Source organism: Myripristis murdjan, chromosome 5 (assembly GCF_902150065.1).
Source record: "Myripristis murdjan chromosome 5, fMyrMur1.1, whole genome shotgun sequence".
Classification (NCBI taxonomy): Eukaryota; Metazoa; Chordata; class Actinopteri; order Holocentriformes; family Holocentridae; genus Myripristis; species Myripristis murdjan.
In genome coordinates, this window is record NC_043984.1 from 8,015,002 (window position 1) to 8,030,404 (window position 15,403).

General features: G+C 39.8%; 1 protein-coding gene across 1 annotated transcript in view; it reads right to left on the minus strand.

Moving 5' to 3' along the window:
* Positions 1-6,838: 6,838 nt before the first annotated feature.
* Positions 6,839-15,403, minus strand: part of LOC115359619 (serine/threonine-protein kinase 4-like) — a 34,430-nt gene continuing 25,865 nt past the window's right edge. The window contains exon 11 of the mRNA XM_030052175.1: positions 6,839-11,321. Coding sequence (XP_029908035.1) covers positions 11,163-11,321 — 159 coding nt within the window. The 3' untranslated portion in view covers positions 6,839-11,162. The remainder of the gene's footprint in view (positions 11,322-15,403) is intronic.

A 15,403-nucleotide genomic window follows, 5' to 3' on the forward strand; every position in this document is an offset into this window, starting at 1 on the left:
TACTGAAGGGGGTTCCTAACCTGTGAAATTGTCGATTTGAGCCACATGGGAAATGGGGAAAATTGCACAGTGTTTTGCATACATCCCTTTAGTTCTTATACTTTAACACTGTTTCAGTTTCATCCAAAGAACATGACGCTGGTCCAGAGAGATTTCCTGGATCACCTTGTACAATCTCATACCTCTGCATTTACTGTTCAGTGGATCTCATCTTTCAAGCTATCATTTGTTATTCTTGGTGATGCCCCAGCGCCACCTCGTCAGCAACATGCAGGGGAGAGTGTTGTCTTTTATATGCTGAATGTCGCTTTGAGCATGAACAGACGTCCCGTCTTTCTGACCTTACTGCTCAGGTCTTTCATTCAGCCTTCTGTACCCGTCTTACAACTCTCCTCCCTTTGTCCACTCGTGTCCTTCCTCCTCTCTCCTTTCATGTCCTCTATCTCATGTCAACATTTTGTATAGGCTGCTTTTAACAAACAGGTTTCTCACCAAGAGCTTTTCAGAAAGTGAAGGACACGGACAGGTAGAAAGAAGGATATGAAATATAAATGACTGAGTGCATTGCAAACTCCAAGGAAAAAGGAAAGAGCTGTGTGTGTGTGTGTGTGTGTGTGTGTGTGTGTGTGTGTGTGTGTGTGTGTGTGTGTTACAATGAGCACCAGGGTAGTCAGTTTGAGTGAGTTAATAAAAAAACTGAAGCAGGCATAGAGAAGGGAATAGCTGATAAAGTAGGAGGCAAGGTAATAATTCATGACATTTTCATAAAGAAATTTATTGAGTCGCTGTTCAATGCAGCAGATATAACAACAGTGATTCACCTGTTAACCACTTCATAGCCATCGAACTCCATCAAGAGAAAATGCTAGGAGATCGACATTATGGCCCCGCCCACACTGCTTGACTGACAGGTGATCTTTGGGAAATGCAGAAACACCACAGCAGTGAGCGCTTGACACCAAAATAAAAAACAACATTCCTCTTCAGTCACAGTGTGTACGACTTGTCCTGATGTCATTACGCATGCACACACACACACATTCACACATACAGGTATTACCACAGGAATATGTCACACATGCATGCAGACATGTGAGTGCACACATGCATACAAACAGTAAGATGTACAGATTGCTGCAGGAGCGTGTCACTCATGCATGCATACTGATGAGGCACACAAACGCATGCAAACGTGCAAAAGTATACATGAACACACATATAGACATGCACATACACACACACTTTCACTAGCAAAGTCACTACCTAGGTGGGCTTTTTGCTGGCTGTTACGTGATGAATGAACATGCCACATTAAGCATGTTTCTGACTGAATTTACACAGAAACACAGAAGATGTTGTCGTAGCTGTATGAAGCAAAGTCAGATTTCATGCAGTTAGTCTCTGTTTTGATGAGAAAGTTGCCTCTGAGCCACAAAAGTCCTCATGTCAGAACTGTTTCTTTACTTGGCTCTGGGTGAAGTCAGGGCCACTGGAGGGGGGGGACAGCAGGTCAGTTGTCCTGGCCCCTGGGTCAAGGGAGGCCCCAACAGGGCCCTCTAACCTTTAAATAATCTGCTGTGCTTCAGTTCAGTTCAGTATCATTATTTCTGTGATTCATTTGCTCCTACAAATGATAGTATGTTGACACACACGCTTTTTTGCAGTTAAGTAAGTAAGCAATCCTAGATATTTCAGGTCAAGTTTCACTGTCTGACACAGTGTTGACATTTAGTTTGACTGTTTATTGACTGCACATTTCTGCCTGCCATCTCCTCTGGTCTCAGTGACCTTTGTTGTAGTGTGACATGACTAGCATCCTCAGTTTTCCCATATTTTTCATGGATCTATTTAAGTTTTCTATTCTAAGCAGCATTTCTTAGGGATATTGGGAGAAATATCACAGTCAGACAGCTTAAGTGGTGAACAGCAGCTGGATAGTGAGCAGTTGTTACTCTTACTAATACAATTTGGCATATAATGATGTAATTTTTTTTTTTCTTGTCATTTCATACAGCAGAACTTCTCATGGCTCCAGTAGGCCTGGTTTCTCCTTCCAGTCAGTCCAAATGAGGAAAAGCAGGGGAGATAATATCATGTAGACTGCACAGTGAGAAAAACTGTAACCGGCTGAGGTTGCTGAGGTTCATCCTTATTTGGCAGAAAACATAACATATCTCACACAGGTATCTCTCACAGAGGAACTGCTGCTTTCACCTCGTCTGTGGCTTGCTACCGTCTCAATACAACTTTTCTCCACAAAAAAGTCATCTTTTGCTCACAAAGCTCAATTAAGCCACATCGCACGCACAAGCAACTGAAACAGATGGAGCACCAGACCAGGAGTAAATCATGCAGAACAAATATATGTGACTGCAGGAGACATAACTGCCATGTTGAAACAAAGTGTGGGCATACACTGGTGTGATCATGTGATTACATCTTAGAGTGAGATTTAGTAGATTTGTAGTCAGGGTGATTGGAGCGACTGCCCAGTAAGATCTCACGAGGTCCCTGTGGAAACAGGGCAGGATGAATAGAAGCAGAAACAGAAACCGCAAAATTGTCTTTTCGGTAAAACCCAAAGACCAAGGAAAGAAGAAGCTTTGTCAAGGCTATGTGAAGCTGTGCTAGAACTTTTTCCCAAACAAAACTGCAACAACCTGTGTTTCTGCATAAATCGATTTCTCTAGCACATTTTCATTTCACATTTTCAAGTTTTGAAAAGTTACCTTGAAAAGTTACCATGTATTCACACGGCCAGCAACACAATCAGCAAGTCACTGGAAGTCCATTCAGTTCCTAGCGGGTAGTGTGACCACAGACAGCCTCCTGCTGTGCTGCTGCTCAGCAAGCTTGCTGCTGCAGCTCAGTTCTTCATGTGCATTGGCTCTCAACTGCCAATCAGATTTGTATGCCTCTTTGTCCATTTCACAGCAGATTAGTTTTATGAACAATAGCTCACCACAGCAAGTGCAAAATAGATGCTCAACTTACAAGATTGCAGGAACAAACCTGAAATCTTGAAAGTGATGATTGGACCATGGTTCTAGTTGTCATTGGAGCCTGGCAAAATCTGAAGTCATTTTTGTGAGATCTTTTCTGGTTGTGTAAACCATGACAAATACCTTCCTCGTATGTGTGTTACCATGTCTCTTAGTGCCTTCTCCCACCTGTCTCTTTCTCACTCACATGTATACTGCACCAAGTGGCCTTTAGCCACTAAATCAACAAGGAACAAAAAAAAACTTTGGATTCACCTGGTCAGTGCCTTGCATGGAAAGAACAGGTATGAAATGGTGTAATTCCTATACTCAGCTTGCAACACTGCCTCTAAACCCTCTACTACAGAAAGGTGCTGCTGGTTCAGCAGGGAGAAAAGTTGGCGAGGTCTCCAACAAGATGAATGAAAGCTATGGATTGTTCCGGGAGCCCGGCTTGTGTTTCACCTAATGGTGAATAATGTAGGACAAGACTTCCGGCAGGTTGCCTTCCTATCTGAAAGCATTAAGAGAGCAGAGAGAAGGCAAAGCTGACATGGTTTGATACTGTGTCAGTAAAACAGGACGTGAAGAAACCAGGAGCAGCATTGTGTTATCTATTTTTCCAAATTTAAACTAATCTTTGGATTTGACTTGAAGTGTGTATAGAGTTTTTGTTTCAACATAGAGAACAGGCCAGAAAGTTACTCCTGAAAGCAAGAAATTTCAGCAGCTGGTGAAATAATCATTGGTATTGTTCAGGCAGGGTATAGCCCATGATAAGGCAGTTCTCTATCAAAAAATAATGACTGGCGTGGAGGTTATTTTTCGACAGACCATCATGTTGGAGTGGATTATCCGGCTTATTACACGGCTTGTAGAGCTGCCTGCATACCAAGCCAGTAGCATTGAAATTTGAATCATTTTTTTATCAAGAGCAGGTGGTGCTGTCCTGTTTATGATTCATGGTGGCAAGTAATTAAGGCATTAAACCAGCAAGAAGAGGCACTTACCAGCTATAGTATAAATTGTGTACACAAGGCAAAATACTTTTGGAGAATTTACTTACTGTGCATGATTTTATGTGTTGTAAGTATTCATTGTATGCAGTGTGTATCTTTTAAGTTTATTTCTAAAGTGTGACAATAATGAAAGAAATTTTTGTCTCATTTCTCTTTGTTAATGAGGATACAGCAATGATACACGCTGATTTTCCATCTTATGTTACATTACTTATGGCGTTTTATCTGTTTTCATTGTTATTGTTACCTGCTGTTGTCATCCGGACTGGAGGAAAGTATCTTACTCCCGTATCTTCCCTGTCTGCAGTGCTGGAGCCCAGTCATTTAGTTACTGGAGGTTAATGGTTGAAATGTCTTTTGGACACTGGCAGCCTGATTTATCAAGGATTAGTGAGGCTGTTTCATGCACAAATGAGCCAAATAGCATCTGTTCTTGATTTATCAAGGTGCTGCAGGTCTGCGCTGGTGCAATCAATGAAAAGTGGCGCCATTAAAAATTATACATGCAGTCAAATGCACATGTATTTTAGGACATTTTTAGGGCGTTCTGTTGTAGGGAAGTTATTTGAATGACCCTCTGAATCAGATCGATTAGGCCTGCTGCTGGTGCGGTAAAGGAAACCGGTTCAGTCTGTCCCCAGTTCAGCCTGTTGCATACAGTCACACCATCTTGCAGTAACTGTCAGGTTAGCATCTTGGTTACATGGAGACTGTATCTCAGTTGTGTGTGGACATATTCTGCCACAGTCGGGACACTGAAATCAATGTCGTTAATTTACAGCATAAAATGCCTTGGCCAGTCTTTTTTTGCCTGTTATCTGAAAGCTGGAGGAATACAAAACTGGGAATATGTTTCTTATATCAAAGTTATTAATGCAGTGTGTGAGGAGCTCAGAGGTGATGTGTTCCCACCAAGGTTTGGTTGCATTCTCAGGAGTTTCCCTCTCCACTGGATCCTGGGACCTGACTGGTGGGTAAAGTTACACCTGTGCTGCACTGTACTCTGCAGCTACTGCCTGCTGCCAGCTCTGCTGTGCAAAAATGGAAAAAAAAAAAAACAAAGACAAGAGCTTGTCTTGCAAACATGTGTATTGATTATAATTGCTTTTGCAAAGAGGCTGCCTCTGGTTCTGAGAGCCATGTTGCATTTCAGGCATGCACCAGGCGCCTCTTCCTGCTACAGATATTAGTGAAAATGCATTCAAATTAAGACAACTGCGGCTGTGTTCATTTACATGATCCATCTTGGTAAATCACCTGCTTAACTTGGAAATTACAGCAACACAAAACATTTTGCCTCAATTGCGGCATACTTGATAAATCAAGCCTCGGGTGATGCCAGCCAGCTTCTGTATATTTAGCAGCCTCTTAACATGAAGCACGCTGATTTGGAACAGGTACTAACATGGTACCAGTATGGAGATGAGGTCGCAGCTTGACAATGGCATTATCAATGCCATTGTCAAGCTATTTAAAATAATTGACTGCTTTAATTGACCAATCAGCATCAAGTATTCAACATAGCCATGTAATAATAAATGATTTCAACCCCTTGCAGGAATATCTTATGGTCATTTGGCATTTGGGGCTATAACTTCACTCACTGTCCCTGAGAGGCCATATTTAGGACCGTGTAGAAATCAAGCAGAGTATAAGAAAATAAATTTGAGCAATGTCATTATGTCTTCTCCATGTAAATGATCTATGTGAGGATTTGGGGAGCGTTCAGAGCCTTTAAGCAGACAGAAAACGTACCTCAGTCAAATGAATAATGAATGAGGGAGCTATCAAGCTCTTGACTGAGTTATGACTGAGATGTATAATACATTACAAATTATGAATCACACTATCTTTATTTGAAAATACTTAGCTGAGGCTATCTCTAAACTGTAGCTGCTGAATAGCGTGCTGGAAACCTTCTCGAAAGGCCAGTTTATTTTATGACAGTAAAATAAAGCTCTCTCAGTAAAGCTCTCATGGAAACACACACTCATCCAGAAACTCAACTTTACTTTCTGTCACTCACAACACACACACGTCCCTTATTTTGGTTTTTAAAGGGCCGCCACACCCCCAGTCGCAGTGAAGGGGAGACAGATCGGATTCATGGTCGGCCGATTAAAAATTCATCCCTGCTATTTTGGCAGATAGAAGACACGATGTTGAGAAATAATAAAAGAAAAGGGAACAAGCTGTATCTCAAAGTTTCAGTGTTTCTGATGGATTTGATGGAACAACAAGAGAAGGCTTTTAGTAAATCTAAACTACAGTGAGCTCCTGCTCTGTCCTCAATCAAGGTCATTGATGAAGGCAGGCTGGGTATCAACTCTAAACACAAGGAAAGAAAATTTAATCAATAGCAAAACTGAGAAACCCAACCCAATGCTCCAAAAACAATTAATTGTGACTTTATTTGTAGTTAAAATGTACATTTTGTCCTTACAGGCATTATTAGTGACTGTGCAGAAGGAAGATGTTTAGCTGAAAGGTATGCATGTTCATGGTGACTGCTGGAAACCAGTTATGTCAATGATAATCCATAGTGAGTTTTCTTCTCATGTTTCCAGTCATTTCAAGAGGCAGATAGAACATTTTGTGGCTCTATCATTGTGGAATGAAACTCTACTGACTTTTTAGACAAAACACGCATCTCACTGTGAAATCCCACATCCACGTCACCACCAAAACCTAATCAGTTCTCCATTGGCCCAACTTTCACAGAAATCCACCCACGTTTAGTTGAGAAATTCTTTAAAAAAAAAAAAATACTGTAAGAACAGACAGAGGTTCCTTAAAATCTGTTTATTCATTTCCATATTAGGCGAGCAGAAAAAAGAAAACATAAACCAAACAGTGATCTCATACATACGCATTGACCTCTAGCGCATACTTTAAGGCATGTGTACTTCAGAAATGTTCTCTGCACAAATGAACAGTGTGTTTCGATGAGGCCGACATACCATATAGTGTGTGTGCAAAACGACCAAGAGCCCAAGAACAGCAGATTATTTGCCCAAAAGAATTTGTTTGGCGTAGACACCCAGCAACTTTTGAGGAGCAGACAGCCACATCTTGCAAATGGTCAAATGAGATTGGCTTCACTTCATACTAGTTTTTATTACAGATCAGTAGATAGACCTGGCCAATGTTTTCAACAGAGTAGCTCTTCATTCACCTCAGATATGGTTGAAAATGTTCTCACATGCATTAGTAATGAATGAGGTGATGTTAACCTGAGACACAGAGTGTATGCAGCAACAGGTAGCACTGCCAGGCTAACACTGACTCATTGAATTGTTTACTTTTATTATTGCAAGAAAAATGGCTGTGCGATATTTAAGCTACATGTTTGATTTTATTAAACAAAAACTCTAGTAGCCTCAACAGTGGTAATGCCTGCAAAATATGTCTACACACTCCAATATTTTGTCATCCACAATATATGTCCAAATATGTTCCAGCAGGATTTACATGGGTCTGATTCACATTGCTGTTCAAAAGAGTCACATCAACATAAAGGCGCCTTGGGAACAGCAGTATTTCTTCAGAGTTGATGCCCCACAACAGAAAACACACAAATATTAATTAAGAAGAAAAGAAACTGAAATTAAAACACACATCAGTAAGTCCAGATATGTATTATTTGTGTTTTAATTTAGATCGAGTTTTCTAAGAAATTATAAATAATTTTAGCACTGTGACCTTCATGAGAACCACACTGGAACCAAAAGTAAAAGTACCCCAAGTAACTCACTGCTACATGAAATGAGGAAATGAGAAACAGGAATTAGTCATTCACTTTTATTCTCTATGAAACTTTTACCTGTTTTGCAACCTTCCCTTCATCATGCGACCCAGCAGGTGTTGCACAAAGTTACAGATATTAGGCCTACAACCAGACCTGTGTCAAACAGCATTTGCAAAGATGTTTAGTGATTTGTTTTGATCTTGGTAAGAGCAGAATGGGGAGGAATGAAATTAATTTGGGGCGATTCTGTGCATCCAAGTTTAGAAAATTTCAGGGAAGTCTCTGGAAGTCACTTCAGTTTGCTGTGACTTAAGGCTTGACTGGATAATATCTGAACTGTCTGGTACTCCAGTCGGGTAATACACTATAAAACATTTGCAATTAGTATTTGACTTAGGTCTGGGTATAACAATGTGGTCATCCTATCTAGACAATTCAAAGGAGGTCAGAGAGGACAAACTGCTCCACAATGTCACTACTAGTTCTGTATGTGGCTCTGAACAAAATGTTCTCCAGTGATTGCGACTTAATTAAATAAGTTCTGATGCATCACTGCTCAGCAGCAGAGTAACTCCTCTGCCAGCAACAAACAGCACATGCATCAAATTCAATCAAAACTCAACTTTAACATTAATAGATCAAACTCTTTTACTTTTACAACATGTTTAGCTTGTTTAAATTCATTATTAAAACAAAACCCAGACATAGCAACACAATTTCATAAATTTAGATCACTGTTCAACTAATTTTGCCACCCACCCAAAACAAACAAACATACAAACAAACAAACAAAAAAGCAGTAGTACATCCAAAGTTGACAAGGCAGAAAACAAAAGCAATACCCATTTGTTTGCTTGTAACACGCAACTTTTTCGAAAACTGTGCTTAAGAATTGTTATCTTACAGAAAAAGGCGAAGTCCTGCATTCAAAGAAGCTAAGGGCAAGTCTGGACTTTAACACAATATCCTCTGATCGAGCCTGGGCATTCAAACTTGTCCAGCTGAGGGGTTTCTCTCCAAAACAAAAAGGCTTGAATTTTGAAAGTGAATTATTCCATGATGATCAATGCTCTTATCATGGACGTTTACATTGTCTTTAATGTCACTACCATATGAGTACCCATTTTGGATTTCAATCCTTCACTGTTATCATAATGTACAAATACAGCCCAGTGCTCCTAATACATACAGACATGCCTCTTTGTATGGAGGATTCCGGGACTATCTACAGTAATTTCTCATCACTAATGTCAATAATATACAAACCTGAGTTTAATGACCTGAGAAGCTAGTTTGCATTCTGATGCACATTCCTGCGACTGAACCAAACAGCTGACTTCCTCCTAAATGACCGTGTAACAACTAAACCTAGGTATAAAAATAGAAATCATCCCTTATGTATTGTGCTAGACGTACACCAAACATGTCTGAAGCAATACAAAACACATTAGAAGCCAAGCCAGTGGAATGTTTCAATGTTAAACCAGACATGGGTCAATGTTGAAATTAGCTATTTAGTCTGTCCCGAGTGTAACAGAGGTGTGGTTTGGCAAATCTGTGGCAATCCAATGGATCCTCACTGTGCCAGATGAATAATAAAATGAATGAATATAGGAAATAAAGACTCTGTCAAATCGATTCCATAATGTATTCAACCCACGTCTTGTTTAACTGAAGAAGAGAGACAAGTAGAAAGGACACCACAGCAAAAATCCAACGAAATCATCATGAAGTGCACTGTTGGTTCAACAAAGGCAAATGATCAAATTCCCTCAAAAACCTCTTGGCCCATGCCTTTGCTAACCTTTTCAAGTCTCAAAAATCTGGTTCAAAGACATCACATCCAGCTTGAGTTAAACAGATAGGACCTTCCACTGCATTTCTGTCTAATAGGCTAAATTCTATAAAACCCTTCAGAGTCCCTTAAGTTAGACTGAGTCCCTTAAATAAAGTCCAGTGATACTGAAAATGGATAGTGAGGATGGTATATAACTGTAAGCACAAATTACAAATGCTCCTGTTCTTCTTGTTCACCAAACCTTTTAAGGAACAAAACGTTATTGCTTAAATTTGAGGCAACTGCCCACAGCTTGAATGTAACTTAGAGCTGTGGTTCTGTTCTTAAAAACAGCCTCACGTATGATGTTAAATTTGTTTAGTTAGCTTAAATTTGGTTAGATCCAAGTTTCAGTTTTATAATGCACCGTACTGTACAGAGGCAGCCACTGCAGAAGTCCCAGTTTTATTCCTGCATGTTTACCGAAATATAATTGCTCTTTGGCTCCATGTCCACCCCAAACTGTAAAAGAAAACTAAAATTTGTTCTCTTTTTAGCCGACAGACAGTAAAAGAAACAGTCTGGTGACTAACTGAGAAACACAACTGTAGCACAAGATACTGATTTGGCTCTACTGTATAACACTGAGTTTTTTCAGTACTTGAAGCAGGATATACATCTGCAGAGGGATTTCTACAATGGCTATCACTGTATGTGAACTAGAAAATCAAGGAGCAAGTACCAAATCAAACAAGGACCGTGGTCCTAAGAGAGAGCCTTGATAGAGAGAACACTGTTTACAGAGACGGAGTGTCCTGTTTTCTTTTTTTAGCCATAAATCAAATCTACTGTGGCTGACAGTAAATGCACGGATCCTACACATTTAGCATTTCAAAACTCTACAGTTTTATATACTTTTTTAACTTAACATAACTTTTTAAATTATCAATTTTCCAGACTTTCCAGTCCGGTATAGGAACCCTGTGAATGCAAAGTCCAACAGCAACATTTATCAACATCAAAGTTTAAGAGACACTTAAAGGACTGACTGAATGAGTACCAAAGTTGAACAAACAGCAGGTAAAATGAAACTGTACCACATGAATCAGTTACTAAAATATGGAAGAGGTCTGTGCCCTTCCACAATAATCGCCAACTGTGTAAAGAAGGAGTAAAGGATCCTATGGTCAAACAGAAGCAGTAGATTCCACCAATATATTCTTGAACACACAAAACAGCTCTTTGGAAGTTTCTCTCACATATCATTTCTCAAAAAGACTTAAGTACTTTATCTGACATCTCAATTGAAGACCATTATAAGTCCTGGTGCAGTTTTCCAAGTTTCCACCAAGAGCCTAACAAGATGTCCCTCCTACATTTAGTGAGCTGTCATTGTGGAGCACCTGCAAAATGTGCTGACATTTGAAAACTGTTGCAGACAGCCCTTCAAACTGTCCGTCATCTTTTGACCAGATGTTTAGGACAAACTTCAAAACAGTCTTATTGCCATTTTGTTATTCCAAGACGATGTTGGAGCTACTTTTTTGTGAAACCTCAGCTGCCTTGCTGACATTTCACATGGTTGTTGCAAAGGAAAAAATATTGTGGGTTGCCATGCAGAGCACGGCAGGACGTTCTCAGAAGTTCTGCTGCCGTCGCTTCTTTGCCTCAATGGCATCGAGGATGGGCTGTCTCTTGGCCTGGTAGCGCTGACGGATCTCCTCAATCTCCTGCTCCATCTGGGGGTCCAGAGAGGCCAGTCGCAGATGCAACTCCTCCACCGTCCAAGTACGCATCTAGACAAATGCACAGAAACAGTCCCTCAGTGTCTAGGCTGACATTATTATCCACCAGCCACATAAACATCTAGACGAACATTATCCATATACTGTATTTATACAAGTACAGTCTGATCTTTTTAGAAATAGACAAACCTTTGTAATCCATGGGAAAATTCCATGGTTACATGGAACAAAGCCAAAACATACAAAAAACAAATGCATCTACCACACACAAGCATACATTTTTGCAATTTCATGATTAATATTTTTGTTTCACAGGAATTTATTTAAATCAAAGCAATGTATAGAGCTGTTACGTATAGAGCAGGTATCTCTGTATTCATATGGACACAGATTCACACTCATTAATACATATTCAAAACTACTATTAATGGTAAGCCAAAGCATTCAAAAGTGTTTTGTCATCGGGACATAACGTCACATTCACACCAGTGAGCTGCACAATACAATCAGTGCTGTACTGGGCAGATCCACTGGGACACCAGTTTCCTCTGTTTCAGTTACATCTTTAAGTATCATGGGATCTGCAGAGGAGCCCCGTCCAGCAGGTTTCAGATTTCCCTTTTCCTGCCATAGACTTTGAAATTAATGGATTCTAGTAATCTTTCAATATCAGAATCCTGCATAACAATCACTGAAGGTCAAGTGAGTATGATATATTGATTTTTTTCCCTTTGTCACTCAATGAGTCATTGCACATCATCTTTGACCACAAATTGAAAATAAGCACTCACTGAATGGCTCTTGTTGATCTGTTTATTCCATGTGCCTGAGCATATTCTGAAACTAAGGCAGGGTGCAATTTAACCATATTGTCATTATCTTGCTTCACATCCAAGGTATGGAACTTACACATCACTGTATTACTGTGTGCTTACATATCAAGCTGACTGCATTTCTAGTCTAGCTGAGACTATTCTTCCAGTGGAGCAGGTGCCTCATATTTTGCTACAGGTTGCATGTAATTTTCAAGTGGCAAATGTCCCACAATCACATATTCTTCCTTAATAACTCAAAAAGCCAACAAATAAGAGTGAAAATCTATCAAGACACTCGTAACTATGAAAAAATGAAGGTGCAGGAGGTTAGTAGCCAGCCTCAGAACCTCAAATATACAGGAGAAGACAGGATGCTTTGTTTAATCGATAATCTTCTGTTTATCCTAAGTATATTGTCTTGATGGTCTTGATTGTTTGACCTCCTTTTAGTTATTCTTTTCCTTTTTTTTTTTTTTTTTTTTTGTTGTGTGTTCATCACTTGACCGGGAAAATTTGAATAACACCAGTTATGGTGTCCTGTAAGCCCATGCGGGCTGGGCTATGTTTATTAGCATGACACCAAAATAAAAATAAATTCATTCATTCATTCATATAAAACTATTTAGCTTCATTGCTGGTTACATATTGAGCTTGTTACAATAAACGTAGTGCAAATGAAGTTCTTGATCATTTCAAAGCAGGAGGGGTAAAGATCAATAGGTATACAGTCTAGTGGCAGCCACTTCAGAAAATCTTTACCAAAACCTTAAAATATCCTACACATGACAGAGATAACCAAGGTGTCAGGTAAGTGTATCTATTCTAGTAGCTAGCCTGGGCTACATTTATTGGCATTTATCCAGTCTCTTCCTCTCTCTGTTCATGACCTGAGGTAAGGGCCTGATGCCTCCTTTAGCTTTTCCCTTAGGGATTCCCCCTTTCAGCTTTTACCAGCAGCACTCCACTCTGAAGCTATTTATTACCCACAATCAATGGAGCTAAAATAACACTGGCGTCATAGTCCACTAGGCAGATAACCATGAACAGAGAATGGGAGGTCTCACAACTTGACCACACGAGAGTCAAAGTAAAACACTACGGAAACTTTGGGACAAAACCTAAAAAGTACATTTTTGGCCTGAGACCTGAAGCAGCTTTTACAAGCCAACTACATTTATCGTAGTGAATCCCTATTTACTCTGGACAATCAATAAAGTTCATAGTATTATTTCGTATTGTTTTGGCCATTTACCTGACAAAATACTTGGCAAAGTAAGCAAACCTTGCAGCCACAGCCAAAAAGCAGAGAAGCAGAGTTACTCAAACTGACCAAATTTTGTTTGAACCACAGATTTGGCAAACTAATTCGGGGAATATTAGAAAAAGGCAGTTAACTCTCAGTTCTAAATTCAGTGTTTAAGGAACAGCTTCCAGTTGAGGCATTAGGTCATTATGTTGGGCAAATCAAATTACTCTTAGGAAACAAACAAAATAAAAAGCTAATGAAAAGCTTTTCAACACCATTGTCATCCTAATCCTATTTTTTGCAACTCAGCTAGCTTCAATGTTTTGCTGGTCAAGAGAGAAAAAAAAACAATATTTGAGCTAACCCACTGACAAAACGCTCACGCTCTCACATTCACTCTGTTTGACTCTTTAACTCTCACACACTCTCTCACACACACACACACACACACACACACACACACACACACACACACACACACACACACACACAGGCACACAGAGTGGTCACCTCTTTCAACAGGAGATACAGAGCAAACCTTAAATTCTCTGGAAACCATGTCAAATCCAAAACTTTGGTAACCATGAAGGAATGGAGACAGCAGCCAGGTTTTATGAAAAAAAAAAAGAAAAAAGAAAAAAAAAATACACGTGAACATATTCCTAAACATTTTTGCCCTTGACCTCTGTCACAAGAATAAATGAATACAAAATATGTTTTGGTGAAGATAGCAAAAAGAGATGCCAAAATGTCAGTGCACCATTTTCAAGATTATGGGTGCTAGCCGGATAAGGCTTTTGTAATAGACAAGTCTAAAAGTGACTGACTGCAGACTAAATGTCAAGGTCAAATTTCTCTCCCTGCAAGGAAAGGAAGAATTAAATTATCTGAACGCAGCTCTTTAAAAGGTTTTACAAAGTGTCTTTCTTCTCAACATACCAACAACCTTCCATCTCATACATGCTTTATTTCAAGATGTAAGCAACAATGAGCCAATTTGCATTTTGCCAAAACTCAAACCTGCATTATCTCTAGTCCAACATCTACGGCTTAAACCCTTGTCTGGATGCGGTAGTTACATGACCTCAACCATGAGATGTGGCCGAAGGACAGGGAGGAATGGAAATGGAGGCTGGGAGAGGGTGAAACAAAGATGGAATGTGAGAAGGAAAGAAACTAAGAAAAAGGAAAACTGAGGAAAGAACAGGGGAGGCAAAACATAGGAAAGAGGGGAGAAGAGAGACTGGAGAGAGAAAGAGAATGGTCCTTGTGAGTCTGTTTCTCATGCATAATGCAGGTTTGTGCTTTCCCACCAGATGTTCTATGCTGCATTCTCACACCACCAAACTGGCAAAAGCATAAACAATATATGTGGGGTGAGTGTGTGCATGTACTATACGTGTAAGAAGGAGCTGGAGAATGAGTGAGACGAGAAGCTGGGGATGGGGGGATGGTAAATATGAGACCTACTTCAAATATAAGATGACATTGAACTGTTTGGATACGTCATTCAGTTACAAAAATGTTAATCCTGAAGAGTGACGGACCACGGCAAATTAAAAGTGGGATCTCTACAACGTGTGGGACTCTAGAGATGAGAAGGAAAGCACGGGAGAGACAGATATGATGAAGATAAAAGCTTTATACCACAAATTTAAACCTCCAAAGAGAAAAAAAGAGTTGTTTTTTTAAACCGCCTATACTGAACAACACACAGACAGTCCTGGATAACGACATAAAAAGATACCTAGTAGCAGAAACACATAAATAGGAGTGGACAGATCTAAAATTACACACTGCCAGAATGAGGCTGTCAACCGCTAATCACTTCCAAGTATTATAAACCCTGACAGAAATGTGTTTTTCATAATCTCATTTTAAAGTCTAATAGAACACACATCCCCAAAGTGGGATTTGTGAGGTGAAGTGAAGCTGACTTGATTCTACTTGAATAACTGTCTACTGTAAATGCTACTGCACATCACAGGGCTCAACAGTAAGGATGGCCCGATGCTCTTCCTTGCTGGCGTAACGCAGCATGGCCATTTGTGGATTGTCAAATGACTGTCCTT